Here is a 19446-nt window from a genome sequence, read left to right as displayed (position 1 = left end):
CTGCACGTATGTCACGGACTTCATGATAAATGGAAATATATTTAAAATGGAATGGAAAAATGCACCCGAAAATAATTAGATGAATTAAAATTCACATTTCCGATTGGGGGTTGGCTGAATGATTTTGTCACGAGGCACAATAACGGGTTGCTTTGTGGCTGCGTGTGAAATAATCCCCCTTCGGTACATTATTATGAACCATAAATTGATGCAAGGATAGGGTCAATCATCAAAATATTAACGGAAGAACTTGTTTCATTCAATGTAAAAAAAAAAATGAGGTTCAGTGGGGGCAAAAATGCTTGCCTTATTACATTTAAAGTGGAAAATTTGTAATTTTTGTGCGGATTTAAGGAAGAATTATGGACTGATTTGCTGTAATGGACCGGTTCTCGGCCCCAGGCCTTGGGTTTTACACCAGTCTCTATTGATGGACAATTTCGCTCCACACGATGCAGAACTTCAGAAGTAAAACGTCTATTTTTGATTAACCACTGCTTACCAGTGATGTTTCCGAACCCACATGATTGAAAACTGGTATAAAATGTTCTCTACATCGATCCAATTTAATCGGCGGAACCGAGGCTCGGTTCAGCTCAATTTCCTGCCCGATTCACACCCCTAAACCGGGTGTGGCTCTCCAGCAACGATTCTTTTTATGACCGCGCGTTCTGACTGCGGGCAGTCAGTCTGTGATGCCTCGGCCGAGTCAGCGACCGTGAGCCGGGTTCTGTTTCCGCCGAACTCACTTTGGACCGCTTGGAATTCTTTGCAAGGGGTGGAAGCTCCGGTATTGTGGACAGGGTGCATTTTTAGACGGAGGCAAAGTTGATTTCGGCTCTTTTTCAAGGAAGTCCGGCTCCTAGGAGTCGCTCTGCAAACTCTTTTTCAATATACAGTATATATTTTTAAATATTTTTCTTCAAAATTATTTTGTTTGTTTTGGTCTTGGACCCCATTTCCCCCCCTCACACTCACGCGCGCCTGTCAAAGAAGAGAGTGGGCGGGGCCAGAGTTTGTGACATAAGGAGGGGCCAAAGAGAGAGAGAGAGAGAGAGAGAGAGAGAGAGAGCGAGAGGGAGGGAGGGGGTTGCGTGCGCGCGCCTTGCGTGTGCGTGCGCGCCCCCGGCTCCAATATCACCTACCTGTTCTTGTCACTCCGCTAGTCAGCCGCCGCCCGCCGCCGCCGACGTTAGGATGGCAGCGCCGCACGGTGGCCCGCTCTGAAAGGCAACCCGGGATCCGAGCACTCTTTTCCGGAGGGGTTTTGGGGAGGGAGGGGGACCTACCAAAGAGGGGAGAAAAAAAAAAAAAAGAGGGGAGACTCTATCGAGAGCCACTGGGACTTAAGACTTTTTTTTTGGGGGGTGGGGGGGGTAATTATTATTCTGTCGGTTTTCGGGGAGCGACCGATGAACTCTATGAGGGATCCTTTAAATCTCGAGCACCACCCGCAGCACACGTTCACGGGGACTAAACTCGCTTCCGCCATGGCGTCCGGTTTGCAGCCGCTGGTGCGAGCGGTGGACTCCGGCAAGCACCGAATGGACGCGCACGCGGTGTCGGACACTTCCAGTCCGGAAGCCGGCGGTAAGATCAAGCTTCAAGAGAGAGCCCAAAATAATAATATTATAATAATGGGAATGAGCGAATTTGACGCATGCAAATGAAAGAGGATTCATTATTGATTATTATGCAAATTCAATTTTTTTTTATTTGCGGGCGCGCGCGTGTGTGCGTGTATTTTTCTTGTGCAGAGAAAGACAAGAGCCAGAGCAAGAACGACGACTCGTCGGACGACCCGTCCAAGAAGAAGAGGCAGCGGCGCCAGAGGACTCACTTCACCAGCCAGCAGCTGCAGGAGCTGGAGGCCACCTTCCAGCGGAACCGCTACCCGGACATGAGCACGCGCGAGGAGATCGCCGTGTGGACCAACCTCACCGAGGCCAGGGTTCGGGTCAGTACACGCCGGGTCAAAATTATATAGTTGAATATAACCGCTTGAAAAAAATGACAATTGCATGTAAAAAAAAATAATAATAAAGTAGATGATTATAAGGGGGGGGTAAAACTAATTATTATTAGTATAGCATAACATTGGACTTTTTTTTAACCCTCTCTGGACCAAATAAAATTTTGCAGGGAGAAAAATCTGACACTTTCAGAAAATTATACTCTGGATTTAAAATTTTTCGATTGTATTTTAAACCTGTTGAAAATGTCCAACCCCTGCCCGGAGAGGGTTAAATTGCTGTATAACAAACGTATTTGCACGTGCATTTTTTTTCAGCATATAGTAGTAAGATGTACATTTTCACACTCAAAAATGAATCCTGCAATTTCAACGTAATTGCACCCGACGTCGAGAAAAGACGCAAAAAATGCGACGTTTCCTCCGCGGCGATTTGTCGCGCGTCTCTTCTAAATGAGAGCGCAAAAGTCATTTTTTTTTCCTGTCTCCATCTTGGCTGTTAGTGTAACAAAACGTGTCCTTCGCCGCAGATGATCTGAAAAGCAAATATGCACTCGCGCTTGTTTAAACACACCCGCGCTGCCTCCAGCCCGAGTCAATCACGACTTCAATTGATTTTTAATAGAATCGCACCCCGCTACACGAGAAGATAAATATTCTTTTCTATTTTTGGGGGGGAAATGGGGGGGGGTGGTAGTAATTCCTCCAAATAGTTGTTTTTATTAGCCCAATTAGAGGTGAGCGTGTGACAGGAGTGACAGATACCACGCGTGTGGCGTGAAAGAGGTGCAAAGCTGCTCATTTTGGGACACTGTCGCGAGATTTGGTGGGAGGGGTTGGTGGAGAGGGGCTTTGGGGGGGACGGGGTGTGTGCATTCAGCACGGAATACACTCGAGTGTGTGCGTGCGGATCGTATGCCGATAAGGCGGGAGACAAATAGCAACATGCACAGGCTTGAAATGACTATTTGGGAAGCTTACACTTAAAAGGGGGGAAAAATAGAAAAGAAAAAGATGGGTTAAGGAGTACAAACTACAAGAATCACGCCATACGTGTGTTTTTGTCTGCATTAAAAAGCGCAAAAACGGAATAAATATGATAGGAATGAAAATCGCGCATGTGGGCATCATTGGATGAAAGATTGGGAGTCAGGAGTGAAAAATGGAAATTAAATATAAAATGCGGTGCAGACGGGTATGTTCACAGTTGTAAATGAAAAGGAAGCGTTTTTAATGTGGGACATGAATAAAAAAAAGTTTAAATCATAGAGTCTAAGTATGTGTTTTGCATGCAGGACGCCATATTTGTAAAATTCATAACAGTTGAATTATTCAGTGTGCTGAACTTAATTTGAAGTTGGGACCGCTGCAAATTTGGATCGATTAATCATGCTGCGAATTATTAGAACCAACACTTTTAAAATAAGTTAAGTCGTTGAGGGATTTGGGCAATTACAACAAATAAATAAACTAATTTTTAGTGCGCAAATGTGTAAAAGATTAACTACGCCATTGTGATGGCTATAAATGTGTTTCTGTTTTACATATTTGCAGAGTCTGACTGTCACAAGTAACATTGTGAAATTAGTTTGACGCTCAGAAGTGATTAATTGAAACATTTTGGACGTGATGAGAAGGTTTTAAATATTAATCATGTCACTTATAAATGATTTTCCAAACACAACGGGGTTTTAAAAATTATTGTCAACAAATAAATCCAAAATATACACAACGTATCGCTTGACTAAATCAAGCTATTTGTGCGTCTAATTAAAAAGGAATAATAAAGTATATCGTCACTTGCAAAATCTGATGGGTATTAAATTTGCACATTCTCCAATCAAGATGAATTAAGATCAATATATTAAAACCATAAAAACAAACACGTGAAATAACGTTTCCTGTCCATGCGTGCTAAATGTGAGGGCCACAATAATTTCCATTTTTAAAATATCAAATGGTTGTCCCCTTGGATATTTATACTAAACTATATTAAATTCAAATGACGAAATGTCCTTATTTTTAACCAATAAAAGTAAAATGAAAAGAATAAGACATTTTTGTTTTAAAAATGTGATCACGCAAAGCACGACATCGCAATTTTCTGCGTGTTAAACTTTTGAACGGTATTTTATCATTAAAGTCAGATCTTTAAACAATAATAAAACTCGAAACAAATATGCAAATCGTCATATTGTACGCGCACGTGGAGAAAATGAATAAAAAGAGAAATTGGAGGCACTTACTCCGATCGTCAACATAGCTTGGAGGAAAGTTTGGGCCGCTGTTTTACTTTTTAAATTGAATCAATCAAGATATTAGTGGTTAGAAAAGCAGTGACCCCCCCCCCCCCCTCAGCCCCCTCCTTCTAACCTAACGTAAAAATTAGCGATGCGTTCGGCTGCAAAGGTTCAAACCTGTCTGGAGAATAACGCCGCTTGCCGTGCTCCGGTTTTTCTCCCCCCCCCACCCAGGTTTGGTTCAAGAACCGTCGCGCCAAGTGGAGGAAGCGCGAGCGCAACCAGCAGGCCGAGCTGTGCAAGAACGGCTTCGGGCCGCAGTTCAACGGACTCATGCAGCCCTACGACGACATGTACCCGGGTTACACGTACAACAACTGGGCCGCCAAGGGCCTGACGTCGGCCTCGCTGTCCACCAAGAGCTTCCCCTTCTTCAACTCCATGAACGTCAACCCGCTGTCGTCGCAGGCCATGTTCTCGCCGCCCAACTCCATCTCGTCCATGACGTCCGGCATGGTGCCGTCGGCCGTGGCCGGCTCCAGCCTCAACGGCCTCAACAACCTGAACAACCTCAGCGGGCCGTCGCTCAACTCGGCCGTGGCGGCGCCCGCCTGCCCCTACGCGCCGCCCACGCCGCCCTACGTCTACCGGGACACTTGCAACTCCAGCCTGGCCAGCCTGAGACTCAAAGCCAAGCAGCACTCCAGTTTCGGCTACGCCGGCGTGCAGAGCCCCGCCACGAACCTGAGCGCTTGCCAGTACGCCGTAGACAGGCCGGTGTGAGACCCCGACGCCGCCGCTGCGCACCCGACACTCGCCTCGCCCCAACTCACGCCCACCCGCCACAGATTTAAACACACGCACACGCGCGCACACACACGCACACACACACACACACGCACACACCACCACTTTGAGCATCGAGTTCCCCAGAAGGGGGTGTACAGAAATGCAAAAAACAAACAAAAAAAAAAAGCCAATCGTGGTGGTCATTTTTCATCCACAGGAACAACAGACTACTGTTACAATTATTATTCTATTCTTTTCTTCCAAAAAGGGCACTAAAATCTGAACCACTGAAAAAGCATTTTTTCTTTCTCCTTACGTTTTATTCCCCTTTGTTGTCCCAAAAAAAAAAAAAAGGTTGTGTATATATATATCCAAACATCTCCAAAGCTATGGGGTTCGATTTATTAACGCATGCGTGCTAGGGACTAAATAAGGAATCATGCAAACAAGAGTTTAAGAAAAAAAAGGGAATGTAAATATTAAAACGCACCGCAGTGCTGTGTTTCTAACATAATAATAAAATTATTATTATTAATGTCTGTGTGAATATCGATTTTAGACTAGCAACCCTAGAGGAAGAAGAAAACGCATTAAAATGTTCCTGTAAACTATTTGGTACGGAGTTTTCCCCCTCTCTCAACAAAAAAAAAATGTGTTTTATTTAATGGAAGTAAATATATTGTTCAAAGCCATCCCTGCTTGTTATTGAATCATCTTTTTGCTCTGTTTGCGGCGGATAGCGTGGCACTGCGTCCACCCCGCTGCGCCAATACACGTCTCGCGAAAGGCAGATTAAGATGCTGAATGAGTCTGTCTGCCCCCGGAATCAACAAACAGGAGCCCCCCCCCCCCCCGTCGGACTGCACAGTTGCGGCGGGGGTTCACCAGGCGAGGGCAACAGGGGAAAAGGTGTGTGTGTTGTGTGTTCTCCAGAGGGCAATCGTGCAAAATGTATAAACACTCATCAAAAGGTGGTTGAGGGAAACATTGGCTGGCGTGAATTTCTGCAAAAGACACACACACGCGAGAAATTGAAGGAGTCACCAAAATGGTCAAACATGGAGGGTTCGAGCATTTAGGCATGGAGGTTTCAGTGGGGCCTATCCCATTAAACAAACCCGAGAAGAGACGCGTTCATCCGGCTACAAGTAGCTGCGTGCCACGATGAGAGAGGACCAGCGAAGGACGAGCGACTCACCTTTTTTTTTTGCCACGAAACTTCAACACACCTACTTAATCAAAATAAGCGCTTATATTCTACATAAGGGGAGAAAACATTGTCTAGTGAGTAATGATGCATATTTTGCATTTTAAGAACCTACAAATATACAAATTTGGGGAGAAGCTGCAGAATACAAAGATGCATGCTGCATAACTTAAAGAAATTACAAACGTGTCTAAACACGGAGGTTTCGGCGGGGTGCACCGCCTGAGCAAGCCGGAAAGGGGACGCTTCGACCGGCTACAGAGCAAGGAAACACCGCCACGAGGATCCGTTTAGTTATCGATTAGATTTTGCTTTTTTTTTTTTTTTTGCTGTTCTCGTTCGTTGCTTAACGACTTGAATCCACTTTCTAATATTCTATTTTGATTAAAATAAGCACATATTGTGCGTGAAAAGGATGGAAAAAATTGAGTAACATCTGAATAATCCTGCACATTCTGCATTCTCTTAACATGAAATTAAAATAAAGCAAAACTGAAATGATTCACCAGCGTGTTCAAACACGGATGTCGCGCCAGGAAGCAAGCCGGGTAAGAGAAGGCATCCACCCGGCTGGATTCTGCTGCACGACCCGGTGAGGAAGCACCACGCGGATGATGAGCCGCTGACGTTTGGGGGTGCGGGTGGGGGGGTTGTTAAGTGTGGTCACTTCATTTTTCAGCTCCAGCGAATCTTGTGCTATTTATTTAAAATAGCTGCACTGATTCTGCATGAAAATGAAAGGGGGGGGGGGAGCTGGTGTCATGCTGGAAGAAGTCTCGTGGGTCACCTCTCAAGAGGGGGATTACTACATTCAGGACAGAGGAAGAGCTGGGGGGAGGGGGTAGATCACAGTTAGGCCAGATGCTGTTTAATTAAAAGGCACCTCTAAAAATAATAAGGGGCAGTCCAACAATGCGCCGAAAGCTGCTTTGGGGTTGTGTATTGTGTTAGTTGGGGGAATTAATCACTTGGGGGTGGGGTGGGGGGGATAAGGCTTGTCTACTGGCGCAATACACATCTGCGCAATCAACATGTGCACCGGCGACGTGGAGGAGGAGGAGGAAGATGCACACTTGCAGGATCATTTAACCCCCCCCCCCCCACACACACACACACACACACACTTCTTATGTGAAGGCACCTGCTTGGATTCCAATCACGTTGAAAGGTAGAATATGCAATTGTAACAAAAACAAAAACAAAAAGCCAAAAACTTTAATTATTTGAGAGATGTATGTATGATCTCCACACATAGATCATATTGGAATATGTTTTTAAATGTTGATTCCTCTACATTTTGTTCCACTATGGCTAATTCAAAAGAAAGAAGAAGACAGAATTGTCCAGATGAAGTTTCAAAAATGATCACTTGCTTGGATAGAGCACAGCAATATGGAGGCTGGCATTCAAAAAATAGACTGAAAGTCCAATGAGTGAGTCCAATTTCTGGTCGGGAAAAAACACTCAAACATGTCAATGGAAGAATAAAAATTGGGACAAAAGTTTGAATAAACCACGTAGCTGAAATTCAATAGGAAAAAAAACTACTAGTTTGAGAGTGAAAAGTAAAATAATATTTAATAAAAATGTAATTTTCAAAATTACAATCAATGGGGTAAAAAAAAAAAACACTCCAAAAGTTTAATATAAAAGTTTCAATTTTGGGAGTAAAAATACGCTAAATTTATAAAAAGATCGTAAATAAAGGATAATTTCTTAGGTGAAAATAAAAGTTAATATACAAAAAAAAAAAAACTTGATGTGAATAATGCAAATTTTAATGGGGGGCAGAGAGAAAATATATGTAAACATTAATTTACATAATTGAACAAATGACCCTTTCTGGTGGAAAATATACTTAAATCTAAATAAAGTTAAATTAATTTAATTACTCAGACTCATAAAAATAGACTCATGAATTATTCTAATTCAATGAAAAAGTGAAATGAAAATTTCTTGGGGGGAAGAGACATTAGAATAAAATTTATACCCCAAAAAATTTGATGAAGTTTTTTTTTTTTCTTTTAGGGGAACATACAAAAAACATTAAAAAGTTCAGTGTGCAGTTTATTGTACGAAAATAACATTTAATAAAAACACAAAAGGAAAAAAAAAACATTTCTGTGGTGGAAAATTGACTAAAATATTTGTAAGTTAAAACAAAAGTAATTTTAAAAAGTTATAATCTCTGCAGTAAAAAAATAACTATAGTATACTAAAAAGAACTCAATGAAGAAGTAAAATTAGGGTGGGGGTGGATTTAAATGTACTGCACTAAAAAAATAAATACATTAAATTACAAAGTACATTTTCTCTGGAAAATAAACTTGAAAAAAAATTAAAGTTAAATGGAAAAAAAATCAGGTGGAGCGGCAGACTAAAACTTATTACAAACTCCATTGAGAAGTACAATTCTCGGCAGGTTGACCAAATTAAAATATTGAAGTTCCCACTAGCAGTTACCACATTTAATAAGTTTGAAATAAGGTGGACTTGACATATTGAAAAGCCACAAATGTTTGTCATCACGTGAAACAAACCACACTTTTATCTTTTTTTTTTTTAATATATACTAAGTCAGGAGACGGTGGATTGCTGTGGGTCAGGGGGAGGTTGATGGGGGATTGGAGGAGCGGGGTGGGGGCACGCTTCGGCCGCGGACCAATGGCGGTCCAGCGGCTTGGGCTAAAGGTTGCGTGTTGTGACCTGGCGCATTCTCAGCCTGACCCAAAAAAGAAAACAAAACAACAACTAAGGCAAACACGTGCAGCACACAAGGCAACAAACCTGTTGCAAAAATGGACAATAAAATTCAATGACAAAGTGAAATCCAAGAGTGGAAATTATGCTGAGGTAAAACAAGAGGATTTCAGTCCCAAAATTGGACCCATTAACTACCGCAGGAGATTTCCCAGATCTGAGTCAACATTTGTTGTTAAGAACGGCAAAATTTCTTGTCGTGTAAAATAATCCACGACAAACGATTTGGCCCCACAGTGGCAAAATGAAAAGTCCAGTATGTTTGTTTGTTTTTGGGAGGGTGGTGGACGGATCTCTTCGGTTTTGTGTGAAACGACAACTTTGACAGTTCACCTTGTCGCCGACCAATAGCATTGTGTAATATGACCGGGCGAATTGCCTCGCGAGCTTGTTGTTGTCAACATCAGTCACTCACATTGGAAAAATGTACGGGTGTGGTCAGTCATGCCCGCAGATATGACGTAACAGGTGCGGTCCACCACTCATGCCCGCAGAAATAAAGTTGCGGGTGTGTGTTACGTTTGTAATTATGAGTGTACCCCTTTAAGAGCGGAGGGTGGCGGTGTCAGGTAAACTAGGAAGTAGAAGTAGGCTGAGCAGCACCTCGTTAGAGACGCTGTGTTTCCGTGTTAAAAAAAAAAAAAAGACGTCTGGCAGTGGTTCACTGCGCTAGATCGGTTTTGATGTGCACTGAGTGTGCGACAAGTGCGCGATTCTGCAGTGGCGCAGCTTAGAGGGAACATTGGTCAAGACTACACAAAATAAGCGACGTCTTTCAATATTTATGTATTTCTACACGTAACAAATTTTACGTGCGTGATTTTGCGTGAGAGACTGCGTGTGCGATGGCGCGCAGGCACATACGCGCCTGTCAAATCCCAGTGACTGCAACATACTAGCACGCTGTCATCAACATGTTTTTGCGAACACTAAACACTGTTTACCGAACATGTTTACGTTCAACCGTGAGTGCTAGCACTAGCTTGCTAGGCTACATAAAGTTTTGGTTCCTGCTTGCGAGCTGTATTGTAGTAAAAATACGTGAACATATTTCAAGCAACCCTTGAATGAAAGTCTTTTCCTAATTTAGTAACTAGCATATACAGTCACGCTGATCGGTGAGAAGTTTTCTGGTTCCACCTCTTCGCCAGTGCTTAATTTGACAAAACAGAATCGAGTGATCGTAAAAGACTGCACGCGGTGGTATCGGAATACACGTCGTGGAGTGTTGCCACCATCTTGCCGAGATACGCCAAGATGTGATGGCATGAGTCAGACATTGTAAAATCACTAAAGGCCAAATTTGTCTTGTAGTCTGATTGGAATCAGATTTTAGCTTTATTGGCTAAGTATATAACAAACAACGAATTTGTCTCCGGTATTTGGTGGCGCCCTAGTACGACACGTTGAGTACGAAAAACAGAATAAATGAACTAACAAAAACGGAGTTGTGAATGGATACAGAGTGGATAGTTTAGCGCAATGACAAATGTGCAACGGGTGTTAAGGTTTCAGGAGTGTATGGAGTTCAAAGTGATGAGTCGTGCGATAGTCTGTGCCGGTACTGATTGACCCAGCAGGGTGTGACAACAACTCAAGGCAGAAAACTGGCAGCATGTTGCAGTGGAATTTCAGGTTAGTTGTTCAAGAATTTTAAAAACATAATTGCAAGAGCGAAGAACCTGTTGGTATGCCTGCTAGCTTTGATGCGCGGATCGGTAGCGCCTACCCGATGGAGGGAGCTGGAGGCCGGGACGTGGAGTGTCCGATAGGATCCTGCTCGCTCTTGTCCTAGTTCGAGTGGCGTTCATGTCCTCGTGGGTGAGGAGTGTGGTGCCGACAATTTTGATTGAGGCAATCGACAAAAATGCACTCAAGATTGCTTGAAAAAGCCACATTTCCGGGGGTTGCGAGGTAGAAACAGATAGACTGAACCCATCTCAGAGAAAAGCCAAAATTTCAGATGGAAAAGATTATAAAAATTCAATTCAAAAAAAGATTTGTTGTGAAAATCGAATCAAAATCATGGAAATTCCACAAAAATTGAAATTTCTGGGCAAAAGAGTTTTCCAAGAAATGAGTGATTGCACAATTTTTTCCCCTGTTCACAATGAGCAGCAGTTTTCTGGAAACCTCAATATGAAAAAAAGTTATTTTTTTGTGTGTTTAACCAAACACCACAAAATCCTCAATCTTAACATTTACACACAACGCAAAACACCATAGACAGAGTAACTAGCATCAGTGTTGCGGCCGTTATGACCCCAATTTCACCGAGCTCGTGACTCGTGGCTGACCTGATACTGACTCCAGTCCCTGCCGAATGCAGAGACGTCTCTGTGTCGTCTCCCAGAGTCCAGCGGGGGTCACGATGGACTCGCAGTGAAATCGTAGCGCTGACGTATTAAACGGCCCAGCGTTAGGTTGCTAGTTTGTAAGTTCGATAGTTTCTCAGCTCATTAGCTTGTCTGCTAGCAGAAGTAACAAACAGTTAACTTTCCCTTGAGTGTCTTTGTTTTGTCGATCTATGTGCAGCACACACAAAGTGGGTGTGGAGTACTGGGCCAGTCCATAAACGCACTAGCGGTTCCTAGCTACAAAGCGGCAGAGGCTGGCCAATTTGCAGCCGACGCGTCCAATTTGTCATCACCGTGCGTGGCTTAACACTTCATAAAAGTTGTACTTTTATGATTGGAAGCATAGGTTGATGGTTAACTCCACGTTTTAGTGGTTTTAAAAAAAAAAAAGGGCTCAGGTTTTACGGCTAAGTAATTTGCAATTGCGACAGATTGCTAAAGCAAAGGTTAGTGCTTATAAGTGGAGGAAGGCCAACTCATGCTACACGCCATTGGGGCTTATTTTTTTACTCCCCCCCCAAAAAAAAAAATAAAAATGACTTAAAAACTTAGAAGGTGAAAAAGAGTAACGCTAGAGCATAGGTGTGATTGTGAGTGCGACTGTTTGTCTCTATGTGCCCTGCGATTGGCTGGCAACCAGTTCAGGGTGTACCCCGCCTCCTGCCTGTTGACAGCTGGGATAGGCGCCAAACACTCCCCACGACCCTTGTGAGGATAAGAGGCAAAGAAAATGGATGGATGGATGTGATACTCATAACGCGTCCTATTCCGTGTAACGTGTGAAATGATCTTTTCTTTTTTTAAAAATTTCATTTATTTTTTTACAAACTCCTTACTCCATGTTGCGTGCCGCGGCAGTTACAGTGACAAACTGCGCAGAAAAACGATCGCTACAAAACTTCGAGGCTCTTTTTACTTTGCCATATTTTTGCGAGCAAACTTCAAATAATCATTGCAGCTGCAGATTAGTGACGCATTTTCACTCTTCACTTTTTTGAGATTAGTAAAAAGCTACAGAAAAAGAAAACAAAACAGAGCCTTTAGCGCTAGCTAAACACACTTCCAAAGCTGTGGCGAACACAAAGTTAGGCGATGTTTTCCTTTTTAAGCAATTTTTTTTGCATTTGGCAGTGATTCTCAGAGTTCCCTGCAAGCTTTGAATCCAGGTGAGGCGCACGCATTACACATAGGATACAACCTACTGTATATTTAACCGTTTCAGAGCACCATATGTTTGTCGAGGCTTTAAAACTTGAAAGGGTCTCGATGCTAAGAGCTTAACTGAAAAGAAAAAAAGAAAAACGCGTTAGGCGCTAAGTCAGTGCAAAAAAAAAAAAAAAAAAAAAAAAAAAAGGAATCTTGCTTTCCCGTATGCTCAAATTCCTCTGGATTGAAATGTCACTCAAGCTGCATTAGTTAGCGTAAAGGCTAACCAATGTTGACCCAATGCAGCTGGATGAGACCACATGAAAAGGGAACCATACCCACGACCACTGCACGTACTGTAGATACTGTAAAGTAGACTATATAAATATATAAACATTAAGTACAATAGCAATTCCAAGAGTGTGTGCCCGCAGGCTCGGCAGCTACCTGCAATCCCTTGCGTGTTTTCTCATGTCTAAAGCCGCTAACACTTTTCATGTTCAGACATCTTCGCCGCACACAAAGATGGCGTCCCGTCACCTGACGCTGACGTCTAAATTGGCGTTTACCTTGTGGGTTTCCCAGGCTCCAAATCCATGTAAAAAAAAAAATATATATATATATATATTGAAAAAAAGACACCAGGGCGCTTAAATTATCATGTGACACTTTGCCTGCTTCCCCCGTCGCTGTTGTTGCTGTCGCCTCGGCGACTGAAACCGCAAGTTAAATGTTGTCCAAATGCTAATTATGAGTTTGCGCAGCAGGTCAGAAACGCCTGTCGTGACTCAACGGCCCAAATATTAGGTCCCGTACCCACGCACGGGGCAGGATTTATTTATATTTCGACACTGTCAGACATTTAAAATTATGACCCTGAGAGCTGTTTTTTTTGCATTTTGCTGATCATAGTTAGCAACAGAGTCAAACAACTACAATACAGGATATGAAGAGCTTCGATATTACATGTATAAAATTTAATCTAAAGTTGTCAGTGTACACCATATTTAACACTGTAAATAGACTGTCCCCTCAAAAAAAAAGAAAAGCGAACTAAAATTATTTTTTATTGAATCTAATTAAACTGTAGTATCTATTAATTGTTTTGATTTTTTTCCCTTGTAACTGTGTAAATGAAATTTATGACCGTATTTTAACCATGCAAAAGAATGTGGAAACTGAGTTTAAAAAAAAAACAACAAAACCTTATTTTCATGAAATGGGGAAAAAGTATTTAACAAGCCACTCATTTTGCACATTTTCCCATTTACAAAGCATGGAGAGGCCTGTAATTGTCATTGCAGGTACACTTCAACGCAGAACAGAAGATCCTTTTTTTTTTTAAAGTTTTTAAAAACCAAATAGTCACTTTGTATGATTTTTGTGCTTTGAGTTATGAATGACACGACCTGTGAGCTTGAGAAACAAATTCAATTCAGCAGGAGCAGCTTAAGAGAATTACATTCAAAATATTCAAAACAACTGCATTAATTTTTCCTTTTTCGCAATTAGCCTCATGCTAACACATGATGAAAAATGCCATAGATGGGCTATTTTCATGCAACAGTGGAAAAAGTATTTAACAAGCCACTGATTTTGCACATTTTCCCATTTACACAGAATGGAGACGCCTGTAATTTTCATTACAGGTACACTAGATAATCTTTTGTTTTTAGTTTTTAAAAACCAAATAGTCACTTTGTATGATTTTTGTGCTTTGAGTTATGAATGACCCGACCTGTGAGCTGTGGAGAAACAAATTCAATTCAGCAGGAGCAGCTGAAGAGGATTACATTCAAAATATTCAAAAGAGCTGCATTCATTTTTCCTTTTTCGCAACTAGCTTCATGCTAACACATGATGGAAAACCCCATAGATGGGCTAACGAAACTAGCATCAATGTTGCTGTGTTACAGCAGTTTGAGCTTCAGATATTTGAACACAAACAGTGCAGCAACACATGGAGACAGAATACAACAATACCTACAGGCCTATATTCTTTATCCTCAGCAAAAACAACTACAGGAATATTACTGCAGATTACTAAGCAGGTGGGATCGTCTTCGTTGCATATGATCATATATCAATACCGACAAAACTAATTTAACAGATGACCCTTCCACATGCAGGAAGGTACCAACTAAAAACATAAAGACAGAATGTGTGTTATTTATCTTTTTTGGGGGGGTGATGATCGCCCTTCTGTCAACAGAGCGAGAGCAGAAGGCGCGCGGAGCGTAAGCGAGTAACTTCTCGGAGACATATACGGTCCACCTATATGTCGCAGATGGCGAGATTTCAGCACAGTTGATATAGGAAAGCCACCGAGCAGCCGTATTGATCCGGCCGAGTGTCGGTCTCCGCGGCTGAGCTCGGCGGGATTACCAAACGTCCGCATGCAGAGACGTGGGGGGGGGGGGGAGTGCCATTATAGGCACATAGTGATACGACGCCTTTCACCCCCCCACTGTTCAAAACAGTTCACAGGTGTCTTCGGAACATTTTCCTGCCGTGTTTTTACCAAAATACCCTAAGGTTCCACAATTAAAGACAATTTATGGGTGTCAAACTTATTTTTGTCACGGACCGCATTTTACTTATGGTTCCCCTCGGGTGGGGGGGGGGCTGTTATGACTGAAAATCTTGAACTGCCTCATCAAATTTACATATGAAATTTATGAACTTGTTTTGGAATCAGAAATCGAGAGTAATGGGTTTTTTCAACTATTGTTGTCTGGTAACACAAAAATCTCAACGTTATCATCCATCCATCCATCCATCCATTTTCTTCGCTGCTTATCCTCACAAGCGTTGCAGGGAGTGCCAGAGCCTATCCCAGCTGTCGACGGGGAGGAGGCAGGGTACACCCTGAACTGGTTCCCAGCCAATCACAGGGCAGATCGAAACAAACAGCCACACCCTCAATCACACCGATGGGCAATTTAGAGTGTCCAATTAATGTTGCATGTTTTTGGGATGTGGGAGGAAACCCGAGTGCCTGGTGGAAATCCACGCAGGCACGTGGAGAACATGCAAAATCCACACAGGCGGGGCCGGGATCGAACCCGGGTCTCAGAACTGTGAGGCCAACGCTTTTACCGGTTGACCACCATGCCACCTCTGCGGAGTACTTTTTTAAAAAAATAATTTTAAAATCTGCTACATTGCTCTGTATCCTAAGAGCTGGCTTGTTCTTAACTCCTTAGAAATGGCCGCCCGAACAACAGCGACGAGAGCGTGATTGGTCCTCCTGATCAAATCTGCGTCACGTCGTCTTTTCTGTAAAGTACTAAGGCAAGGATGTCAATTTTATTTTTTTTTTCCCCAATGGCACCTCACATCTTAGTTATGATTTCCCTCAGAGGGCGGTTATGACTAAAACGGTATAAATGTATAATCGCCTCATATGATTACAAACTGATGGGTAACTACTTTTAAAATCAGAAGCCAATCAAAACTGTTGAACTATTATTCACACAGATGATGCTCCATTGTAGGTCTTTGAGTTTCCCTTTCATATATAAGTCAGCGTAAGGCCTTCATGTCAATAGTGGTGACCCTTCATTACTGCGCCCTGTAGGGGGCGCCGGGAGGGGGGGGTAGTGTGGTTATCTCTGCTGGGGGGCGTCAGTGTACACACTCTTGAGCGGAAGTCACACACACACACACACACACACACACACACACACACACACACACACGATCCTGCATGTACAGGTTCAACTGCCATTTGAATGGTAGTCACATACTGGGGGCATCACGCTAGCTAAAAAGCATCAAGGACTTGCTGTTCATGTTATGTTTTGGTATGTAACGTTATGCATGTATAGACAGGTTTTTTTTAAACTGTAAAAAAAAAAAAAACCTGCATAATCTATCTCTTACACACTTGGGCGATAAAGTTGATTCTGATTGTGATTATTGTATTGGAAGGCGAAAATTATTTATTTGCACCTTAACCAGTAGATGGTGCCAAATACAATCTGTGTTCCCAAACCTTGTTGAAACTTACATTTTTGTTACTCATTCGTACTGTACGTTACAGCGATTTCCTACTTCCACAAAGGCGTTTTTGTAACCCGAAACGTTTACGTAAGGAGAGTTTTCATCCATTCTCCCTATTTAAGTCATTTTTCTAATGATTTTTTACCTTTACTTAAGATATTTGAAAACAGACGTCATTTCGACTCCTTATTTTGTCAAAATAGGCTCAAAAGTAGCGGTTATGATGAGTTAACTCGATCACAACGTTGTTTTAATGGCATAAAAGTCTGAGTGTAGCTAACTTTTTTTTTTGGTTTTGTCTCAGCCTTTGCACTATGCAAGTTAATAAAAGGACACTAGTGTGCAGTTATTGTTTTCGTTCAACGCAAACAAAAATAGCTTCACATGAGGCTCGTCCATTATATCAGCTAGCATACTATGCTAAATACATGCTAGCATAAACTGATGCGACAACAACCAAGGACAAAAAAAAAAAAAAAAAAAAGCGGCGGACGCAAACGATATTCGGCGGTTGAACTCACCATTCTTGGAGAAAATAGAACGTTTGCAAAAAGAAAAAAGGGTAATGGCAAAGTAGATGAAAAGGTTGCATCTGGGGAGAAGCCGAAAATCACTTGCAGGTGCGCTCTTGATTGTGGACGAGGTGCATTCAAGGACTGGCAGAAAAACTAAACATCTTAAATGTTTAAAAAAACAAAAAAACAAAAACAAAGCACTATCAAAGCACAATTAAATGTAATAGCAATGCCAAGATCCCACCAAATACAATAAATTAATTGATAGGTTTGCAATTACCCATCATGCCTTGCGACGCCCGCCATCTTGTGGGTCATAGAGGTCAGAGAACTAGCTATTATTAATTTATCCGATTGGTCTAAGAGTTATGATGTCGTCAAAAAAGGGAATCCTGGGACTGTGGTGACGTTATCGGAAACCTATCCATTGCTCTGGCCTGGAAACAAAAACTACAAATAGTTTCAGCGAGTAATACAAGAAAAATAAAATTAAATTAAACTGCAAATATGTCAATTTGCGGCAGCACGGTGGAGCAACTGGTTGGACTGTCGGCCGAACAGTTACGAAGTCCGGGGTTCAAATCCCGGCCCCGCCTGTGTGGAGTGAGCATGTTCTCCTGGTGGCTTTCTCCGGGCACTCCGGTTTTCTCCCACATCCCAAAAAACAGCCATTCATTGGAGACTCTAAATTGCCCCGAGGTGTGATTGTGAGTTGTCTGTCTCCGTGTGCCCTGCGATGGATGGCTGGCAACCAGTTTAGGGTGGACCCCGCCTCGATACTTCAGACCTCTCTTAGATCTGTAATCGCTTCATACAGCAATGAGCAATGATTTCATTTTTGCAACTGTGGTCTCTTGCAATACAAATTTCCATTGAGGAGAAGCACTCATTTGTACGGAAGCGTGTTGCTGCCACACCCCAAACAAAAAAAAGGTCGCGTTTCACATTATAAGGTGAAACGATTCACATTATAACGTAATTAACCACATTATAATGAGAAAAGAATCACATTATAATGTGAAACAATTCACTTTATAACATGTAATTAATGTGTAGTTAACGTGTAATTAACCACATTATAAAGTGAAACGCAACCTTTTTTGGGGGTGGTGGGGTGGTGGCAGTAATACGCTTCCATACATTTGCTTTGTCTGTGGAATGTACCTAATAATATGACCAGCAGGGATGGTAGGCCTGCAGTCAAACTGTCATGTGTGACTTTCATATCTGTGCAATAAAAGAAGAGATGAATGCATCCACGGCCATCGCGGCCAAGGCAGGTGTATTCACATTTTTATGAGGCGCCGCGGAAAGGTAATGAATTGGAAAAGGTCACGGCCTTATGCTGTTTTCCACGTTTTTTTTTTTTTTTTTTTAAAGCAATAGGTCAGATTGGCACGTTCCACGCCAGCACTCTGTGACAGCAGCTGCTGCCCTTTTGGTTAAAACAATATCGGCGGCGGGCCTTATTGCCACATATTACACACGAGATCGGACACAGCGCATATGCTATAAGCGCCGTTGTAATGTCAACCATATATTATGAATCCAATTTGTTTCGGGGGTGGGGGGTGCAAAGGGTAGTTGCAAGAGATAGGCCGGGAGGGGGGGCTGCAGGACGGGTTATGGGCACTAGATGGCAGTGTGTTGGTGCTCATTTTATACGCGTGGATGCAAACTGAAGTGTACAGGGCATATAAATGGGTAAAATGTACTATCCATCCATCCATCCATTTTCTTTGCAGCTTATCCTCATGAGGGTAGCATGGGAGTGCTGGAGCCTATCCCAGCTGTCAAGTTGACAATAGATGACAACTCTAAAATGTTTTAAACACAAATACTCAAGAAATCGTCCATCCATTTTCTTAGCCGCTTATCCTCACAAGGGTCGCGCAGCGTGCTGGAGCCTATCCCAGCTGTCAAAGAGCAGGAGGCGGCGTATAATTTTCTACAAAACTGTTGTAATAGTGTCTTACTTTAATTTATTTCCAGATACTGACATGAATATACTGTACATATAATTTTTAGTGCAAATGAATTTTTGGGGGATTTTAATGAAATTTGGGCAGCACTGTAGATCAGCTGGTAAAGTGTTGGCCTCACATTTCTAAGGTCCCGGGTTCAATCCCGGACCCGCCTGTGTGGAGTTTGCATGTTCTCCCCGTGCCTGCGTGGGTTTTCTCTGAGCACTCTGGTTTCCTCCCACATCCCAAAAACATCCATCCATTTTCTTTGCCGCTTATCCTCACGAGGGTCGCGGGGAGTGCTGGAGCCTATCCCAGCTGTCAACGGGCAGGAAGCGGGGTACATCCTGAACTGGTTGCCAGCCAATCGCAGGGCACAAAGAGACAAACAGTCACAATCACAGCTAAGGGCAATTTAGAGTGTCCAATTTATGTTGCATGTTTTTGGGATGTGGGAGGAAATCCACGCAGGCACGGGGAGAACATACAAA

The 19446-nt window shown here is 42.6% G+C and overlaps 1 protein-coding gene across 1 annotated transcript; it reads left to right on the top strand.

Annotated features, from left to right (window-relative positions):
- The first annotated feature begins 1383 nt into the window (after nt 1–1383).
- pitx2 (paired-like homeodomain 2) lies at nt 1384–5664 on the top strand. Its single transcript, XM_061834851.1, has 3 exons — nt 1384–1590; nt 1758–1957; nt 4447–5664. Exons 1-3 carry the CDS (start codon nt 1413–1415, stop codon nt 4993–4995), a joined length of 927 nt encoding a protein of 308 aa, XP_061690835.1. The 5' UTR covers nt 1384–1412; the 3' UTR covers nt 4996–5664.
- Nucleotides 5665–19446: the final 13782 nt, after the last annotated feature.

This window comes from Syngnathoides biaculeatus, chromosome 11 (assembly GCF_019802595.1).
Source record: "Syngnathoides biaculeatus isolate LvHL_M chromosome 11, ASM1980259v1, whole genome shotgun sequence".
Lineage (NCBI taxonomy): Eukaryota > Metazoa > Chordata > Actinopteri > Syngnathiformes > Syngnathidae > Syngnathoides > Syngnathoides biaculeatus.
This window is presented reverse-complemented; position numbering and strand designations above follow the sequence as displayed.